This window comes from Anomaloglossus baeobatrachus, chromosome 8 (assembly GCF_048569485.1).
Source record: "Anomaloglossus baeobatrachus isolate aAnoBae1 chromosome 8, aAnoBae1.hap1, whole genome shotgun sequence".
Lineage (NCBI taxonomy): Eukaryota > Metazoa > Chordata > Amphibia > Anura > Aromobatidae > Anomaloglossus > Anomaloglossus baeobatrachus.
Window position 1 is genome coordinate 173,318,754 of NC_134360.1, and position 20,574 is coordinate 173,339,327.

Below are 20,574 nucleotides of genomic sequence, written 5' to 3' on the forward strand. Positions count from 1 at the left end.
AAGGCGCTTGGAAAAACGCTTGTCTGGACAGTCTCGGTTTTTCTGGACTGCCTCCCTGAAGTCAGAGTGATCCAGAAACGTATTCAATGTACGCTTGGGAAACCTGAAACGGAATTTCTCCTGAGAAGCTGACTCCTCAATTGTAGGAGCTGGGGGAGAAATATCCAACACCTGATTGATGGTTGCTATAAGGTCATTCACTACGGCGTCACCTTCAGGTGTATCTAGGTTGAGAGCGGCTTCAGGATCAGAATCCTGATCTGTTACCTCCGCTTCATCCTCCAGAGAGTCCTCCTGCTGAGACCCTGAACAGTGTGATGAGGTGGAGGGAATTTCCCAGCGCGCCCGCTTAGGCGGTCTGGGACTGCGGTCCGTGTCAGAGACCTCACCCTGGGATCTATGGGTCATCCCAGGGGCACTTTGCTGTTCCAATTGAGGGGGACCAGGGGTCAAAGATTGAACAGTGCCCGGGGCCTGAGTCACCGGTCTGGACTGTAGGGCTTCTAGTATTTTAGCAGACCATTTATCCATACTCTCAGACAGTTTGTCAGCAAAAGCTGCAAACTCCGTCCCTGTCACCTGGACAGTGGTAGCAGGTGGTTCCACCTGGGCCACCTGTAGCAGAGGCTCCGGCTGAGTAAGTGCCACAGGGGCCGAGCATTGCACACAATGAGGGTCAGTGGAACCTGCCGGTAGTATAGCCGCACATGATGTACAGGCTGCAAAGTACGCCTGTGCTTTGGCACCCTTGCTTTTTGCGGACGACATGCTGTTGTCTCCTCTGAGAACAATCCAGGAGGGTATATAGCCAAAAAACAACAGAGCGACCGTACAGTGCAAATGGATAGCCTATAAGCCTATATATATATATATATATATACACTTCGGTACTCAGTGGGGCCAGCACCACAGGTGCTGCTTACCGACCGCTCAGAGCGGTTGTGTGATCACCAGATTCCCTGCCTGGGTCTCCCTGTGTTGTCTCTCCTCTCCAGCGTCTGAATCGCTGACAGGAATGGCTGCCGGCGTTCTGTGGGGAGGAGGGGACCGTGGGCGTGCCCAAGAAAAGTGCGGGAATCTAGTGCCCCAGTGTACTGAGTGAGGAGGGAGGAGGATACTAAAGTATGCTCCAGCCCTCAGCGCTGACGATCTGTGCAGCGTCCCGCCCTTCCCCTGACTGGCAGGCCTGTGGGCGGGAATATACGACACTAGGCCGCAGAAGCCGGGGACTAAAGTTATAAGCGCGGCCGCGCGGTAGTCCCCGGCGCACTAACACACCCAGCAGTGCTGCAATGTGTATGGCACAAGCGCTCCATGCGCGGTAGTCCCCGGCGCACTAACACACCCAGCAGTGCTGTAATGTGTATGGCACAAGCGCTCCATGCGCGGTCCCCACGGGGACACAGTACCTCACAGTAGCAGGGCCTTGTCCCTGACGATACCCGGCTCCTATCCAGCAGATTCCCAGGGGCTGCGGAGGGAGCACGGTCCCTGTGCCTGGAGACCGATTAGGATCCCACTTCACCCAGAGCCCAGTAAGGGATGGGGAAGGAAAACAGCATGTGGCTCCTGCCTGTGTACCCGCAATGGGTACCTCAACCTTAACAGCACCGCCGACACAGTGGGGTGAGAAGGGAGCATGCTGGGGGCCCTGTTATGGGCCCTCTTTTCTTCCATCCGACCTAGTCAGCAGCTGCTGCTGACCAAGCTGTGGAGCTATGCGTGGATGTCAGCCTCCTTCGCACAAAGCATAAAAACTGAGGAGCCCGTGATGCACGGGGGGTGTATAGGCAGAAGGGGAGGGGCTTTACACTTTTAGTGTAATACTTTGTGTGGCCTCCGGAGGCATGAGCTATACACCCAATTGTCTGGGTCTCCCAATGGAGCGACAAAGAAATATCTTTTTTACTTTTAAAGGGAACTGGTCAATAATATTAAATATGCTTAAGTGCCACGATTAACTCAGTGTGGCTAAATGGCTATCTAGAAATTACACTCCAAATTTTGGACAACCTCTTTGAAGAGATTTTCCAGCTGGATGGTAGCATGAAAAGCAATATTAGGAAGTGATATTTTCTCATATAGTATTAGGGATTAAGTTATGTGAGACTAGGATCATGCTGCATAATATACACTGAGTGATATGGGCTAAAATGAAGGCAAATGACCAAGTGCTGCAAGCAAAATAGTCCACGTCAAATGCCCCGTACCTGTGTGAAAATATTATGCGTCTGACTGAGAATCCAGCGGGCGTCTGCCTCAGGTCCCACCACCAGTTTCAGGGTCCCAATGTAAACATCGGTACAGAGAGTCCAGAAATGTGGGTCGTGTAGATGATAAACACCCTGGAGCTGCTGCACCTGGAGAACAAAACCCCAAAAACATAATATAGACTGTATAAATACAATACAGTCCAAATGCCACATTAAACCAGAGTAGCAGAATGTCTTTCAAACACCGCTAGTGACATCCAGTAAGTTGGCGAGGCATCATGCACTGTAACACCTTCTCATCCCCACTTTACGGAAGTTTTCATTTATTGGGTTTCAAGGACTGTAAGAAATGGGTTGTGGAGCTCAGCTGGGACAGGACACTGTTCGGAAAGGTGACAATGAGCCATAGATGATCACAAGGTGACTGCACCTTGATAACAGGTGGATGGTCCCTGCAGAGCTCACAACCCTGTATAGCAAAGAAGGTCACCGATCCGAACCAGTTGAAAGGGTCTATAACTAGGATTATGGTTCATAAAGCAGGATCAGAAGAAAGTGGCCTTATATAATGTGAAGGTGTTAGCTGGAGCAGCAATTAGGAGTATACATACCCGCTGGTAACATTCAGGGAGCAAATAATCCAAGGCTGGGGGAGTTCTCTGCATGAGGATCCCAATTGACTGCTTAAGTAAAGGAATAACACTGGAAGGGAAATAAGGCATTTTCTTAGATTAATCAAATCTTTGAGCTCATCATCTACAAACATTACTCATATTCCTCACATATGCCATAAAGTACAATCTACAGCAAAGAGGATTCTATAGTAGCCACCTGCAGATAACAAGGAGTTTCTGCCATTCTATAGGAAACCATTATGGTGGCAAATGTTGGAGTCCTTGTACAAAAGGTAGGTATATCTGGAAATGTTCCAGACCTATACCTCCGGCAGAAGACCAAGACAAGCGATAAGACATCAATATCGGATCCGCACCAGAACCAATCACATACTGTGGCTCCATATTGGACCAAATGTTAGGGGTGCAGTTCAGTGTTTCCCAATTCTGCTGTCATCATACTGGTGAATGATATCCCCCCAATAATGCACTTTTATGAGGTTACAGTTTGATAGTTCTATTCATAGAGGATGAGTGAGGACGACGTGTGCCGCTTGACTTGCTCGTACAATGCAGTTCCTGTTGTTGCTTTGATTTTAGACAACGCCCAAAGTGTGATATAAGAAAAAGCCTTGTGGAGATGTGAAACCAACATTACAGAAGGAGAATAAAGTGCTAAAGAATATATATGGAATTGTATCCCCGTGCCATAGTTCTACGGGCAGCCAAGTACTCTCAGGTCTGCCCTAAACTTGGAGAAACACAAAATCCTCCTTAAAAAAAACAAAAACCCCAAAAACTAAAATTCTGTCCACACTTCCTCTCTTTAGCGCCTCATTTCTTTGATCATATTGTCTCATTTTAAAATTAAAATTGAGATATCCAGAAATATATATGTGCGCTCCGCTCTGGGACGCACACCTCCTCCTCCTCCCTGTTCTGTGTGTGGTGGTCAGACTACCGGCTGCAGCACAACTCCCTGCGGCCACATGTCTACAGTAGGACAAAAGATCACAAAGCCACACACCCTTGTCTAACATGGCAGGGCATCGGCTGACCACCGGCCAAATCTGAAATTTATCAGCAGGATTTCTACAAGTAACAAATCTTTCAGAAAATGGCGCAGGGAGGGCAAATATCTCTAGTTTAAATTAAGTGTTCATTTCTAGGTTTCATGTTTTGCAGATGGCGGAGGAGCCCTTGACCTTGGCAGATGGGGAATGACGTGGGTCTATTCTTGGTTCTCCAGCCTCATTTGATATACTGTTTCTCTGTTGCACATCTGCACACTGTTCTGAGGAACGATTTCACAATCTGCCGGCTGTGCACCGACCACGAGTGTGTACACCGGTCAGGAAACCCCGGCTGAGATAAAAAAACCAATGCCCTGTGCTCACAGACCTTCCAGGAAGCCACACGGTACCTCTGAGGGGTTTTAACCCCTTTCACACTATTTAAAGAGGAACGTGAAAGCAGGATGATCAGCGTTTGCTCTTCCCGCTGCCCCCCTGGGTTTTCTGTTTTAGTAAAATCACCACACGGGGCAGAGCTGTGGGCCTTTTTCTTTACTACTAATTTTTCTGGTCTTAGCAAGGGGGTGTTGCTTCTAAAGTGATGATGCAAAGCGGGCTAAAGACAAGCCGCTAGAGAATGCTTTGAGCCCCACCCCCTTGGAAATAGCCATAAAATCAGTACCAAATAAAAAAGCATTTATCCATATGCCGGATTAAAAAAAAAAATGGGATTATCAGAGAATCAGGGGGAATAAAATAAGAGCACAAACGGGACATGTTTCACCTTATGACATATATTTAACCTTTAGGTAGTCGCAGCAAAATAATTCCTACAGTGTTAGTCACGTGGGGTTGTTGTGGTACGTGTAGTCGACGCCGCGTCTCATAATGCTCTAAGGGGGAAGGGGCACCTGAGCTACGACGGTCCCGAAAATAATGGTTACTTAACTCCCATACTGGCGGAAATATGACGAAAAAAAACTTGCTTGGGGTCAATGGACTCCTGCAACTAATAAAAAGGCTAAAGAAATGTGAGAGAAAAGAACCCAGTATGATGTAACACGGAGGCACCACTGTTATATCCATGGACACATCTTTAAAGTACAACTATCATTTTGTAAAACAATGTATTTGCACTGGATTGTGTTGCAAATTAGTGGGGGTCTAGGACCGGAGATCCCCACCAACTGGTCAAAACACTGCTCTGAAGTGCAGCGTTTCTATAGGAATTATATCCAGAGGGGTGTATAATATAAGTGAATGGGTTTGTACACTCACTCTTTGTAGTGTATGGAGAAACATTACTGAGCCCGTACACCGCTCTGTGCACAGGTCATACAGGAGCAGTGCACTTCAGGAGAAGCGTGCGGACTGATCTCTGGGGGCTCAGCATTCAGCCCCTATAATAAAAAGTTTATTAAAATGATAGTTACACTTTAATACCTTTATAGTAGCTATTACTAAAAACAAAATAGCTGGGGATGTTAATTTGTATTAAGTAGAATTTGCCATCTACCGTATTTTTCGGACTATAAGACGCATCCTGGTTTTAGAGGAGGAAAATAGGAAGATAAAATTTTAAACAAGAAATATGGTTATGACACCTATGGGGTGAGGATCTGCTGCTGACACAGTTATGGGGGTAATGTCCCCAAATTCTCTACTAAGGAACCCCATCCTGCTATATACTGCCATCCTGGCATATGGCTGCATCCTGTTATAGACCCCATCCTGATCATCTACCCCCATCCTGCTATATACCCCCATCCTGGTGTATGGCTGCATCATGCTATAATACCCCCATCCTGCTCATATACCCCCATCCTGGCACGTGGTCACGGTAGCCGCTGCTACAGCCTGCTCATGCCCCAGATGACCCGAACAACTGCAGCACCCTCATTCCCCGCAGCCTACATTCAGACTATAAGATGCACCCCCTACTTTCCCCCAACATTTTGGGGGGGGGGGGTGTGGCTTATAGTCCGCAAAAAACGGTAGTTGGGGAGGATGAAGCTCCCTTACTGTTGACCTTGCACAGAGCTGTGCTGCAGTTCCCTGAAAAGGCGAGATCTGCTGTGCAAAATAAAAAAGTGGAGGGGGTTGAAGTGTTGATTATGCTGCAGCCCCATTACTATCAGGATCATGGGGATTCCAGACAGAACTTGGACCCACGTGGATCAGAAAGTGAGATTGTTTTATTTTAGGGAACAGTCATCACTTGGGAGATGGGAAAGACTAGAAAGGAAAATTTCTGTCCATCATTCATGAGTATAAAGCATCCTTATAGCTTTACAAAAGGACTGTAATATCTGAGTAGAGTCTTACAAGGTGCTTAAGCAACTGTATAACACACTGTACATTACAAAGAATACAGATAGGACATCACACGTCAGACTGTTTGGCACACTAGAAGAAAATTCGTTTTCAATTGGATTATTTAAAGGGACATTTGGATTCAGCGCTGCCGCTCATCACTTTTTCCCTGTGCAACGGCTGCCGGCCATTAAGCTGTGCAGGGGACCTGCAGCGAGCCCTATCTGCCAAAATGTGTCAGTTTCAGTTCTCTAGTTGAGAGATTGCCAAGGGCTGCTGAGTAGGGAAAGATTGTGAAGGGGCAAGCCGTGGGCCTTGGAGCTCAGGACTCGTGTAATCAGGTACAAATGGTGGACGAGACTGAAGAAATTAACATGGAAGTTTATAATGCAATATGGCGCCATCTTCCTTTAGCATGTACCAGAACTGGAGATTGTAAAAACCATGACATCCAAAGAAGGAGGAACTGAGACCAACAATCAACTAAATGAAGAAAGGCATCACTTTCTGTTTGTAATTAAAAAAATACTCCTGGGAAGTAACGCGTATCTGCACAGAGGCGTGAGAAAGTGTCACTATGTAAATATGGTGAAATCCCTTTAATGCATGAATGGGAACACAAAAGGTGCTGAATGACTCAAAGTATTTCAGATTACTGGACCCTTAAAATCAAATCATTCATTTTGTGACCCTATCATTTCAAGCCGGCAAGGTTAGTAGAGAACGCAGATATCCAGAATTTCTGGATCAAAACCGGATTATGTGACCAAGTAGCATCATACCTGTCTAGATCAGCGGATTTGTTAGAAATAGCACTAACAATTCTGTGCAGTGGACGGTGTAAGGCTTGCTGTATTCACTATGCTACACGCGCGCTAGGGTCATCAGGCAATAAAAATACATTTTATGCTGCACTTACCTGACAAAGATAAGCAGAGCAATAAGCATGGAGCAAATTGGATCTGCAATCATCCATCCATACCGCTGCATCAGGATAGTGGAGATGATCACACCAATACTCCCCAGCGTGTCCGCCACAATGTGCAAGAATACCCCTTTAAAGAAGAGAAGAAGACACTCAGTAACTGGGTCCTTCATGATGTAAATCAGGGGTTATTGACAAATATTTTTAAAAACATTTACTACATGAATAATCCATGACATAATATCACTGAGTCCAAGGATCTGCTGTCCCAGAGATCCATTATCAGGGACAATATATATTAATGAAAAAGATCATGTACGAAGAATGTCATGTTTTCATTTGAAAAACCTCAGAGCCCAATTCTGACGTGAGTCCATCTTACAGCTGTAACACAAAACAATCACTGATCTCGGGGAGACCAGCCAGATAAAACACTGCCGGCAGCCAGCAAAGGCGCTCAACACAGTGAAATCCTAGGTGCCTTGCCCCCTGGGAAGTATGCAAATCAAAAAAGGTCCGTGGAGCCTCTTGTTAGGAGTTTCGACACAGAAACTAGCACCTAGCCAAGGAGTGGCTCATTTTAAGAGACCACCATAACCACCATATTAAGTGACCCTTTTAGTCAATATCCAGCTCTTCACGAGTTTAAAGATATGACAATGGAAATACCAAGGCCAGGTATCCATCCACAGACAGCTGTTTCGGGGTATTGCCCCTCAGTGTGGAGTAGGATTCTTATTCTTGTCATATCTTTAAACTCATCAAAGAGCTGGATATTGACTAAAAGGGCCACTTAATATGGTGGTTGTGGTGGTCTCCTAAAAAGAGCCACTCCTTGGCTGCGTCCTTCCCAGGGGGATATCTGGCTATTTTCTGTATCGAGACTCCTAACAGAGGCTCCATGGACCTTTTTTGATTTGCATCTTGCAGCTGTGTCCTGTATTAAAGTCTACACACTGCCTTGTTCGCTCTTTATATCCATAATGGCGACTTCTACAATTAAAAGCTTCACAAATCTGATTTCTTAATATATATTTAATCAGTCAAAACCCCAATTATCTGATCTAGAACTCAACATCACTGCTAAAACGTCTCCAAAACTTTAATGTCATTGCTAAATTCCTGAAGAGACAAGTTAAAAGGGAATCAGAAAATCAGCAATTGTTTAACCCCTTCACCCCCGGCCACTAAAACACCCTAATGACCGGGCCATTTTTTGCAATTCTGACCAGTGTCACTTTGACAGGTTATAACTCTGGAACGCTTCAACGGATCCTGGCGATTCTGAGATTGTTTTTTCGTGACATATTGTACTTCATGTCAGTGGTAAATTTAGGCAGATATTTTTTGCGTTTGTGAAAATTTAGGAAATTTTGCGAAAATTTTGAAAATTTCGCAATTTTCAAACTTTGAAAATTTATGCCCATAAATCTGAGAGATACGTCACACAAAATAGTTACTAAATAACATTTCCCACTTGTCTACTTTACATCAGCGCAATTTTCGAAACAATTTTTTTTTTTCGTTAGGAAGTTAGAACGGGTCAAAAGGTCATCAGCAATTTCTCATTTTTCCAACAAAATTTACAAAATAATTTTTTTTAGGGACCACATCACATTTGAAGTGACTTTGAGAGACCTAGGTGACAGAAAATACCCAAAAGTGACCCCATTCTAAAAACTGCACCCCTCACACTGCTCAAAACCACATCCAATAAGTTTATTAACCCTTTAGGTGCTTCACAGGAACCAAATCAACGTGGAAGGAAAAAAATGAAAATTTTACTTAACACAAAAATGTTACTTTAGCCATAAAATTTTCATTTTTACAAGGGAGAAAAGAGAAAATGCACCATACAATTTATTGTGCATGTTCTCCTGAGTACGCTGATACCCCATATGTGGTAAAAATCAATTGTTTGGGCGCACGGCAGAGCTCGGAAGGGAAGGAGCTCCATTTGAATTTTTCAACGCAAAATTAGCTGCACTCATTAGCAGACGCCATGTCGAGTTTGAAGACCCCCTGAGGTGCCTAAACAATGCAGCTCCCCCACAAGTGACCCGATTTTGGAAACTAGAGCCCTCAAATAATTTTTCTAGATGTTTGGTGAGCACTTTGAACACCTGGGGGCTTCACAGAAGTTTATAAAGTTGAGCCGTGAAAAGAAAAAATTTTTTTTACCACAAAACGGTTGCTTCAACTAGGTAGCTTTTTTTTCACAAGGGTAACAGGAAAAAATGCACCATAAAGAAGGGAATTTTGTTTACTTACCGTAAATTCCTTTTCTTCTAGCTCCTATTGGGAGACCCAGACAATTGGGTGTATAGCTACTGCCTCCGGAGGCCACACAAAGTATTACACTTTAAAAAGTGTAACCCCTCCCCTCTGCCTATACACCCTCCCGTGCATCACGGGCCCATCAGTTTTGGTGCCAAAGCAGGAAGGAGGAACTTATAAATTGGTCTAAGGTAAATTCAAACCGAAGGATGTTCGGAGAACTGAAACCATGAACCAAAAGAACCCTTCAACATGAACAACATGTGTACACAAAAGAACAACAGCCCGAAGGGAACAGAGGCGGGTGCTGGGTCTCCCAATAGGAGCTAGAAGAAAAGGAATTTACGGTAAGTAAACAAAATTCCCTTCTTCTTTGTCGCTCCATTGGGAGACCCAGACAATTGGGATGTCCAAAAGCAGTCCCTGGGTGGGTAAAAGAATACCTCGATAAAAAGCCGAAAAAAACGGCCCTCTCTTACAGGTGAGCAACCGCCTCCTGAAGGACTCGCCTACCTAGGCTGGCATCTGCCACAGCATAGGCATGAACCCGATAGTGTTTCGTGAAAGTGTGCAAACTCGACCAGGTAGTGCTGCCACACCTGCTGAGCCGTAGCCTGGTGACGCAATGCCTAGGATGCCCCTGCGGCTCTGGTAGAATGGGCTTTCAGCTCCAAAAGGAATCGGAAGCCCAGAAGAACGGTAGGCTTCAAGGATCAGTTCCTTGATCCACCGAGCCAAGGTTGACTTGGAAGCCTGCGACCCCTTACTCTGGCCAGTGACACGGACAAAGAGCGCATCAGAACGGCGCGGGGGCGCAGTGTGCGAAAAGAAGAGCCGGAGTGCTCTCCCGAGATCTAACAAGTGCCATCCTTTTCACAACTGTGAACTGGATGAGAGCCAAAAGAAGGTAAGGAGATATCCTGATTGAGAAGAAAAGGGGGATACCACCTTAAGAAGGCATTCCGGGACCGGACGCAGAACCACCTCATGCTGGCGAAACACCAGGAAGGGGGCTTTGCATGACAGCGCTGCTAGCTCAGACACTCTCCGAAGTGATGTGCCTGCCACTAGGAAGACCACCTTCTGCGAAAGGCGTGATAGATATTAAGAACGCTAAGAGCCATGACTCAATGGACACCCAGTCAGGGTGAAGACCGCAGAATTCAGATGGAAAATGGCCCTTGGGACAGCAAGTCTGGTCGGTCCTGGGAGTGCCCACGGTCGACCCACCGGGAGGTGCCGCAGATCCAGGTATCACAACCTCCTCGGCCAGTCTGGAGCGACGAGGATGGCGCGGCGTCAGTCGGACCCGATCTTGAGTAACACCCTGGGCAGCAGCGCCAGAGGAGGAAATACATAAGGCAGTCGAAATTGCGACCAGTCCTGGACTGATGCGTCCGCCGCCAGCGCTCTGTGCTGGTGGTTGATGTACGCGACCGCCGTGGCGTCGTCCGACTGTATCCGGATCTGCCTGCCGTCCAGCTACCGCTGGAACGACTTTAGGGCTAGCTACACTGCCCTTATCTCCAGAACATTGATCTGAAGGGAGGACTCTGTCAGAGTCCAGGTTCCCTGAGCCCTGTGGTGGCGGAAGACCGCTGTCCACCCTGACAGACTCTCGTCCGTCGTGACCATAGCCCAGGATGGGAGCAGGAAGGATTTTTCTTTCGACCAAGAAGTGGGAAGAAGCCACCCCTGAGGAGAGGCTTTGTCTGCCAGTGAAAGAGAGACGTTCTTGTCTAGGGACGTCGACCTCCTGTCCCATTAGCGGAGAATGTGCCATTGGAGTGGACGCAGATGAAACTGCGCAAAGGGAACTGCCTCCATTGCTGCCACCATCTTCCCTGGGAAGCGCGTGAGGCGCCTCAAGGGGTGAGACTGGGCCCGAAGGAGAAAGTGCACCCCTGTCTGCAGCGAACTCTGTTTGTCCAGCGGTAGCTTCACTATCTCTGAGGGAGAATGAAACTCCATCCCGAGGAAAGTCAGCGATTGGGTCGGTGTCAATTTTTACTTTGGGAAATTGATGATCCACCCGAACCTCTGGAGAGTCTCCAGAGCAATGTTCAGGCTGTGTTGACATGCCACCCGGGAGGGTGCCTTGACTTAGGAGATCGTCTAAGTAAGGGATCACCGAGTGTCCCTGAGAGTGTAGGCCCATCGCCACTGATGCCATGACCTTGGTGAAGACCCGTGGGACTGTCGCCAGGCCGAAAGGCAGAGTCACGAGCTGAAAGTGTTCGACCCGGAGGCGAAACACTGGAAGCGTTGATGCTCTGGTGTAATCGGCACATTGAGATAAGCATCCCTGATGTCGATTGATGCTAGGAAGACTCCCTGGGACATCGAAGCGATTACTGAGCGGAGAGATTCCATCCGAAACCGTCAGGTTCTCACGTGTCTGTTGAGCAGGATGAGGCCCGGAACGGACCGGAATGATCCGTCCTTTTTTGGTACCCCAAAAAAGTTGGAGTAAAGACCGCGACCACGTTCGTGAAGCGGAACGGGGATCACAACTCCATCTGCAGAAACGAGTCGGAGGACGAGAGCTGAGCTCTATCCTGTAACCGTGAGACGGAATGTCTCTCACCCATCGGTTTTTCATCCAATTGCTCGCCAAACAGACGGTCGCCAGAAAATGGCAAACCGGTTAAGAACTTCTTGGACGCAGAGTCTGCCTTCCATTCGCGTAGCCACATGGCCCTGCGGACTGCCACCGAATTGGCGGATGCTACCGCTGTACGGCTCGCAGAGTCCAGGACGGCGTTCATGACGTAGGACGAAAAAACCGCCGCCTGAGAAGTCAAAGACACATCCTGCGGGGCAGAGGTACTTGCGACCTCATTAGTCTAGGACAGACAAGCTGATAGCTTGGAATGCCCCCACGACTGCGAAGGCCGGAGCAAAAGACGCGCCTATGGCTTCATAGATAGAGCTCATGATGAAATCAATTTGCCTGTCAGTGGCATCCTTGAGCGATGAACCATCTGCCACTAATACTACGGATCTAGCCGCCAGTGTGGAGACTGGAGGATCCACCTTGGGACACTGAGCCCAACCCTTAACTACGTCAGGGGGGAAAGGGTAACGTGTGTCATTAAGGCGCCTAGTAAAGCGCTTGTCCGTAAATGCTCTGTGCTTCTGGACAGCATCTCTGAAGTTAGAGTGATCGAAAAAAGCACTCCGGGTACGTTTGGGAAACCTAAACTGGTGTTTCTCCTACTGTGAAGCCGACTCTTCTATAGGTGGAGTTGGGGGAGAAGGACTAGCACCTGGTAGATGGACGTTATAAGGTCATTTACTATGGCGTCCCCTTCAGGTGTATCCAGATTGAGAGCAACGTCAGGATCAGAGCCCTGAGCTGCGACCTCCGCTTCATCCTCCCGAGAGTCCTCATGCTGAGACCCCGAACCGCGTGATGAAGTCGGGGAAGGTTCCCAGCAAGTCCGCTTAGCCTGTCTGAGGCTGCGGTCCCTGTCGGAGTTCTCACCGTGGGATCTGGGTGCCACCCCAGGAGCCCTTTGCTGTACCGACCGAGAGGGGCCTGGGGGCGATGAACTCACAGTGCCCTAGCCCTGTGTTACCGGTCTGGACTGCCAAGCTTCTAGTATCTCAGCCGACAATCTGTCCATAGACTGAGCCATGGAATGTGAAGCGACTCAGAGTTTCTCAGTCAAAAATGTAAACTCTGTCCCTTCCATCTGTGCAGTGGAAACCGGCGGTACCACCTGAGCCGAGGGTCCCACCAGTGCCGGAGGCTCCGGCTGAGTGAGTGCCACAGGGGCCGAGCATTGTCACAATGAGGGTAGGTGGAACCTGCAGGTAACATAGCCGCATAAGAGGTACAGGTTGCAAAATAAGCCTGTGCCTTGGCCCCCTTGCTTTCTGCGGACGACCTGCTGTTGTCTCCTCTTAGAGATATAGCCAAAAGCAAATAATGCTGCCGAATATAGAAAATGTATACAATATATATTATATATATATATATATTATATATATATATATATTATATATATATTATATATATTATATATATATATATATATATATATATATATATATATATATATATATATATATATATATATATATATATATATATATATATATATATATATATATATATATATATATATATATACATATATATACATACATACACACACACACACACACACACTTCTGTACCCAAGGGGGGCCAGCACCTGACAACTGGTGTGGCTTACCAACCGCCCCAAGCGGTGGTGCGTCCACCAGATTCCCTGCCTGGGACTCCCAGAGCTGTAGAGCTCATTCTGAAATCCTCCACCGGCAGAAGAGATTCTAACAATGGCTGCCAGCGTTCTGAGGGGAGGAGGGAGCCATGGGAGTGCCTAATAAAGTGCGGGCATCTGGTGCCCCACAGTGCTCAGTGAGGGGGGAGGAGGATACCAAAGCATGCTCCAGCCCTCACTGCCGACGTCCAGTCGGCCGTCCCGCCCCCACCCCTGACTGGCAGGCCCGGGGGCGGGAGTACATGGTACTAGGCCGCAAAAGCCGGGGACTAAAGTTAAAAACGCGGCCGGCAAACAGGCGCGGTCGGCGCGGTAGTCCCGGTCTCACAAACCACACAGGAGCCGCTGCGGCGTCTGCAACACAGGCGCTGCATGCCCCGTCCCTCAGGGGACACAGAGTACCTTATGGATGCAGGGCCCTGTCCCTGATGATATCCAGGCTCCTGTCCGTCAGATTCCCCCAGGGGCTGCGGATGGAGCTCGGTCCCAGTGAATGGTGACCGGTTAGGATCCCACTTCTCCCAGAGCCTCTAAGGGATGGGGAAGGAAAACAGCATGTGGGCTCCAGCCTCTGTACCCGCAATGGGTACCTCAACCTTAACAGCACCGCCGACTTAGTGGGGTGAGAAGGGAGCATGCCGGGGGCCCTGTGGGGGGCCCTCTTTTCTTCCATCCGATATAATCAGCAGCTGCTGCTGACTAAAATGTGGAGCTTGTGTGCATGTGTGCCTCCTTCAACACAAAGCTAAAAACTGATGGGCCCGTGATGCACGGGAGGGTGTATAGGCAGAGGGGAGGGGTTACACTTTTTAAAGTGTAATACTTTGTGTGGCCTCCGGAGGCAGTAGCTATACACCCAATTGTCTGGGTCTCCCAATGGAGCGACAAAGAAATGTATTGTGCATTTTCTCCTGAGTACGCAGATACCTCATATGTGGTGGAAAGTAATTGTTTGGGCGCATGGCGGGGCTCAGAAGAGAAGGAGCGCCATTTGACAGCAAAATTGGTTGAAATCATTAGCGGACGCCATGTCACGTTTGGAGACCCCCTATGGTGCCTAAACAGTGGAGCTCCCCCACAAGTGACCCCATTTTGGAAACTAGAGCCCTCAAATAATTTTTCTAGATGTTTGGTGAGCACTTTGAACACCTGGGGGCTTCACAGAAGTTTATAACGTTGAGCTGTGAAAATAATTTTTTTTTTTTACCACAAAACGGTTGCTTCAACTAGGTAGCTTTTTTTTCACAAGGCTATCAGGAAAAAATGCACTATAAAACGTATTGAGAAATTTTTCCTGAGTACGTAGATACCTCACATGTGGTGTAAAGTAATTGTTTGGGCAAATGGCGGGGCTCAGAAGAGAAGGAGCGCCATTTGACTTTTCAAACGCACAGACGCAGTGCACTGATCGGCCGCTGCAGGACGCACGGTCGGATGCGATACAAAAAGCGTCAGGGATACGTAAAAAAAAAAAAAAAAAAAGTCACGCCAAAAATTGGCCATGGATGCAGATCCGTTATGTGCATCCCTGATTAGCGCTTGGCGGGATGCACGGACGGATGCGATACAAAAAGCGTCGCAGATACGGAAAAAAGTCCCGCCAAAAATTGAGCAGGGATGCAGATACGTTATCTGCATCCCTGATCAGCGCTCAGCGGGACGTACGGAAGGATGAGGTGTAAAAATGGACAGGGGATATACAAAAAAAAAAAAGTTATACTCACAGTACCCAGAGGATCACTGACCAGAAGAGCTGCAGGAGGAACAGATGGCAGAGAGATGGACAGCTTTACAGGAGCAGCAGGCAGATCAGCAGAATGCCCAGGAAGGACCCAGGGATGGAGGCAGATGTGATCGGGCCGGTGAAGACAGGTAAGAGGACGTCGGGGGAGAGCAGAGGGGGAGGGGGGAGAGCAGAGGGGGAGGGGGGAGAGCAGAGGGGGAGGGGGGAGAGCAGAGGGGGAGGGGGGAGAGCAGAGGGGGAGGGGGGAGAGCAGAGGGGGAGGGGGGAGAGGGAGCTGCAGAAGCAGAATAGAGATAATGGGGGAGGCAGTCAGATCGCGGGGGGGGGAGCAGATCGGGATGTCAGGGGGGCAGATCGCAGGGGGGCATGGGCAGGGGCTAACACGGGAGCGCGCAGGGGCACCACGGGAGCGCGCACGGGCTGCAAGGTGAGCACAGTACTCACGTGCAGCAGGAGCGGTGACCTCCGCCGCGGCGGCAGCAGCAGCGGTGGCGTGGTACCACAAGTACCAGCCACTGCACGCTGCAGACATGTTGGGGGAGGGCTCGCAGGCCAGCACAGGCCTAGGGAGGCGGCCACCGGCAGATCAGACCGCCCCACTGCACAATGATTGGAGCGATTGCGCGTCATAGCACGATCGCTCCAATCAGTGCTGCAGGGGCTGGGGGAGACATGTTTGAGGTCCACCTATGATATGCTGCAGCAGCTGCGGCATCTCATAGCTGGATCTCACAGTTTCGCACTAATTCGGGCATTATTTTTGCCGAAATTAGCGCAAACGATGTGGTTGGCGGTTCAGATTTGAACAGCCGATCACATCGATCGTCGATAGGGGGTGGCGATGCCGCCCCCCCTGGGGTCAAGCAAAGGTCCCCTGCTGTAAGAAACAGCAGGGGACATCATTTGAAAGCCGTTGCTATGGCCACAGCAATCAAATGAAGTTTAGGCAGTAAAATTACGTCCCTGGTCGTTAAGTCACGTTAAAATAGGACGTAATTTTACTGCCCGCGGTCGTGAAGGGGTTAAATAAGTTTTTGGGTTCCCCCCTAAACAAAAAAAAACAAAAAACAAAAACCGGAATGAATCTCAGCCATTGGCAATCAGAGAAAAGTGGGGGTCGTTAGTCTCAAATATACAGGAGGACTGGGAAGAGGCTTTGGGATCCCCAGCTGAGGTACTATTATAAAACAAATTAAAAATAAATTGTATTCAAATAAGAGGGATTACAGCAATAACTGAATTCTCTCCGTTGTGGGACAATGAAAACTGCTCTGATATATAGAAGATAGGCAAAATTAAGGAATGGGCACGTAAAGGTATATGGTATCTGGGGCAAATTCTTAGCCAGGGACGTCTGAAATCGCTAAGGCCAGAGACACACTTGCGAAAGACTCTCGCGAGTCTTGCATTGCATCACCTAGCACGGCCACACAGTCTCCTGACAGGAGCGGGTTGGCTGCATGTATTTCTATGCAGCTGAGATGCTCCTGTCCGAAGGGCAGCAAGCCGTGCCGGGTGATGCGATGCGAGACTCACACCAGTCTCTCGCAAGTGTGTCTCTCGCCTTACACAAATACAGGATGAGTTTGGGATATCCCCACTTGGGTGGTACCAATATAAATGGTTGGTGCATGCAGTAGTGGCTCAGGGGGTTAAGCAATCATTGCTGGTACAGGCAAATCTAGTACTGAAATATGTGTATAGTAGTGGACCCACAAGAGGAATCATATCTACTATATATAGGGACATACTGCATACATATTTGCTTGATCACCCTGTAAACACTAGGATTAAATGGGAGCCAGAGATAGACGGGATCATTGATGAGGTATGGGATAGTGTTTTGGAATACATACCGAAATTATCAATGAGTGAACCAGTAAGATTATCCCACCTCTACGTGTTGCATAGGGCATATAGATCCCCGCTAATTATGTGTAAAATGAGATTGAGGAGTAACTCCGACTGGCCTAGATGTAATGGAGAAGGTGCCGGCATTTTCCACATGATGTGGATGTGCCCCAGGTTGGCACCCTTTTGGATAACTGTTCTTAATAGAATAGGAGCTTATAGATGTAAACTTCCCAGACAACCCCTGGTATGTCTTCTAGGTTACGTGGAGGAAATTAGAGTAGACAACAATTTTAAAATATGATAGCCAGACTGCTGTATGCGGCAAGGAAAGTAATTGCCAAACACTGGATGCAGGGGACCCACCGACTAGAGGGGAATTTGTCGCATATGTTAATCATATTGTTCGAATGGAGAGAAGCATATATGGGAAAAGGAAACAACTTGCACTTTTTGATAAATTGTGGAATCCGTGGTTGCAATATGGATAAATATTAGAGTTGGGAGATGTTGGACTATGGGCAGAGATAGTTAGTTCTATACATTCAAATATATGCTATTGATGGGTTAAAATGTAAGATCTTTGATAATGATATGGGTAATATCTCTCTATACATCTATATACACACGCACTCTGTGTCCACCCATATCCTGTCCACCGCCATTAACTTGAGAATGGCGGCAGCTATAGGCATAGAAGTGGTGTCTAGGTATAGTAAAGAAGTAGCCATGCGCTACGCAATGAAACCACCTATAGCGCCACCTGGTGGAAAACAACGGAGTTAGCATTTTTATCTCGAAAATGACAGAGAAAAAAAAAGTGAATTATAAAGTTGCAGGGCATCATCAATTCAATACAAATCGACACCTTGCATACAGAAATGCTATAATTAGAATGTGTAAAACTCACAAGGCTGCAGACGTGATGCGATACCTCATGGAGACCTTCCTACAAGTCATTGGGTATGGTGGCTGTGTGGAGTGGCCTCCACGCTCACCTGACCTGACCCCATTGGACTTTGTGAGGTCACATCAAACAGCAGGTGTATGCGACCCCTCCTCCAACATTGCAGGACCTACGACGATGTATCACAGATGCTTGTGCAAACATGTCACCTACCATATTGCACAATGTGCAGCAAGATACAGTATGCTGTCCAGAGTCCAGATGTGCATTGCAGCTGACGGTGGCCACCTTGAGCATCGAAGTTAAATGATCGCCATATGCGTGACCAGCATTCAATGTTTCTGGGGGGGGAGGGGTTGATGGGTTTCATATCATAGCATTTCTGTATGCAAGGTGTCGATTCGTATTGAACTGATGATGCCCTACAACTTTGTAATTCACTTTTTTTTCCTCTATCTCGTTCCGTTTTCGAGATACAAATGCTAACTCCATTGTTTTCCACCAGGTGGCGCTATAGGTGGTTTTATTGCGTCGTGCATGGCTACTTTAATATACCTAGACACCACTTCTATGCCCATAGCTGCCGCCGTTCTCAAGTTAATGGCGGTGAATAGGATATGGGTGAACATAACATATTATAACATAACATATTATAACACACCACAACATAATATATATTGAACCAGGCATATTTAACTCCATTGAGATTATTTAGGGTGAGTCATTGGACAACATCGTAACGTTTGCGGTGTTATGGGAGGGTGCAGATTTTATTCATATGATCTGGGGGTGCCCGTGATTGTCTCTTTTTGGTATGAGGTTGTCTCAACCCTGTCCTCTCTAGCCTCCTTCCCCATACCTCTTGATCTGCTGCTCTGTTTGGAATTTTGTACGAGGGATCCTGGTCTCACATCACAATTTACTGGCGGGAATCCCTTTTTATGGCGCGGAAACTTATAGCCATACGGTGGCTGGGCAACTCCCCTTCCAACTGTGCGTGTATGGATAGCGCTAGTAAACGCAATGCTTCCCTTTGAACGGACTGTGTACCAGAATAAAAGGATGCCATAAAAAGTTTCCCAAGGTTTGAGCGATGTGAAATTCCTCTCCTATGACAGTGTCCACCTAAATGCAGTAGCTCTTGGGTTCTCTGGCGAGCAATATATTATACCAATTATTTTATGGACTGGTATTTGCTTCAAATGCTCTTAGGTTGGTGCCCAACGGCAGAAGCGGCTACTCCGGTATCTGTTATGTTTTGTTCTTGTTCAGATGTTTACATACCTGTTATGCAATTTTTAATAATATGTCGCATGTTGATAATGCCGCCTTGTCATTTGAGTTTATGACATTATTCAGAATTAGAAAATGGCTAGTTTTTATTGCAGTCTTATACATGTGTGCTTTATATAACTTCTTGTACCTGATACATTTCTATTTAATATACAAATTTAAAAATTAAAATAAAAATTAAATAAATAAACAACAGAACTCTTGCAATTTTCAAATTAGCCACTGGGGCTTTTTAGAGTATGACTTCCAGGTGTTTAAAGGGAATTTGCCACCAGGTTTTTGCCACCTAATCTGAGAGCAGCATAATATAGAGACAGAGACCCTGATTTCAGCGATACGTCACTCACTGAGCTGCCCTGTGTAGTTTTGATAAAATCACTGAGTAATCAGAAGTAGACATTAGAGGACTACTTGGCGTGCTGCAGGTAGTCCAGCATATTCATGAGCGCTGTATAACTGCAGAAGAGAAAACATTGATTTTATCAAAATGATAGCAAACAGCTCAGTAAGTGACATCGCTGGAATCAGGGTCTCTGTCTCTACATTATGCTGCTCTCAATGGGGGACAAACTCCCTTTAATGAAACATCCCCTGGACATATTCACAATCATCAGATCCCAAATCTATCTTTGAGTGTGCAACAATATTTGAGGAGGGCAGGATCAGCTGTGACGTAGCCTATTGTGATGGTTAGATCCTGTGTTATTGACTGTGTATAGAAGTGTACCAGTCATTATAATACTGCCTGTGATGATGAGACTTCTGTAAACTTTTCCTGAAAAGACAGGAAGTATGCGTCTAAAATAGCCCTAGTAGGTACTCTGAAAATTGCAAGATTACCATGTTTTTGTTTTTAGAAAAAAAATTAATTACATTTTGAATTAAAAATTAGTTTTTTTAAATACATATAACACAAAAACCTGATTTCAGCAATAGCTAATTTTCCGATGCTAGATTCCCTTTTGGCGCACACATGCTGGTCGCAACCGCCACTAGAGGGTGCTCACTGCACTCGATAGCAGTGTGAACGTAGCTGGCTATTTTTTATTGCTAGGACTTCAGAAGTGTTCAGTATTTTCTAACCCTCACTCATGGGAGTCCAGATGCCATTCTTGAATGAGATATAAAGCTGCAGGCTCTAGAGTAAGTCTGG

General features: G+C 47.1%; 1 protein-coding gene across 1 annotated transcript in view; it reads right to left on the bottom strand.

The window, feature by feature from the left end:
* The window catches only part of SLC30A7 (solute carrier family 30 member 7), a 71,400-nt gene that overhangs the window by 8,848 nt on the left and 41,978 nt on the right, over positions 1-20,574 (bottom strand). Inside the window, exons 8-10 of the mRNA XM_075322215.1 lie at positions 7,073-7,208; positions 2,825-2,915; positions 2,211-2,360 (exon numbers count right to left, since the gene is read on the bottom strand). Of these exons, the coding sequence (XP_075178330.1) occupies positions 2,211-2,360; positions 2,825-2,915; positions 7,073-7,208 (377 nt within the window). The remainder of the gene's footprint in view (positions 1-2,210; positions 2,361-2,824; positions 2,916-7,072; positions 7,209-20,574) is intronic.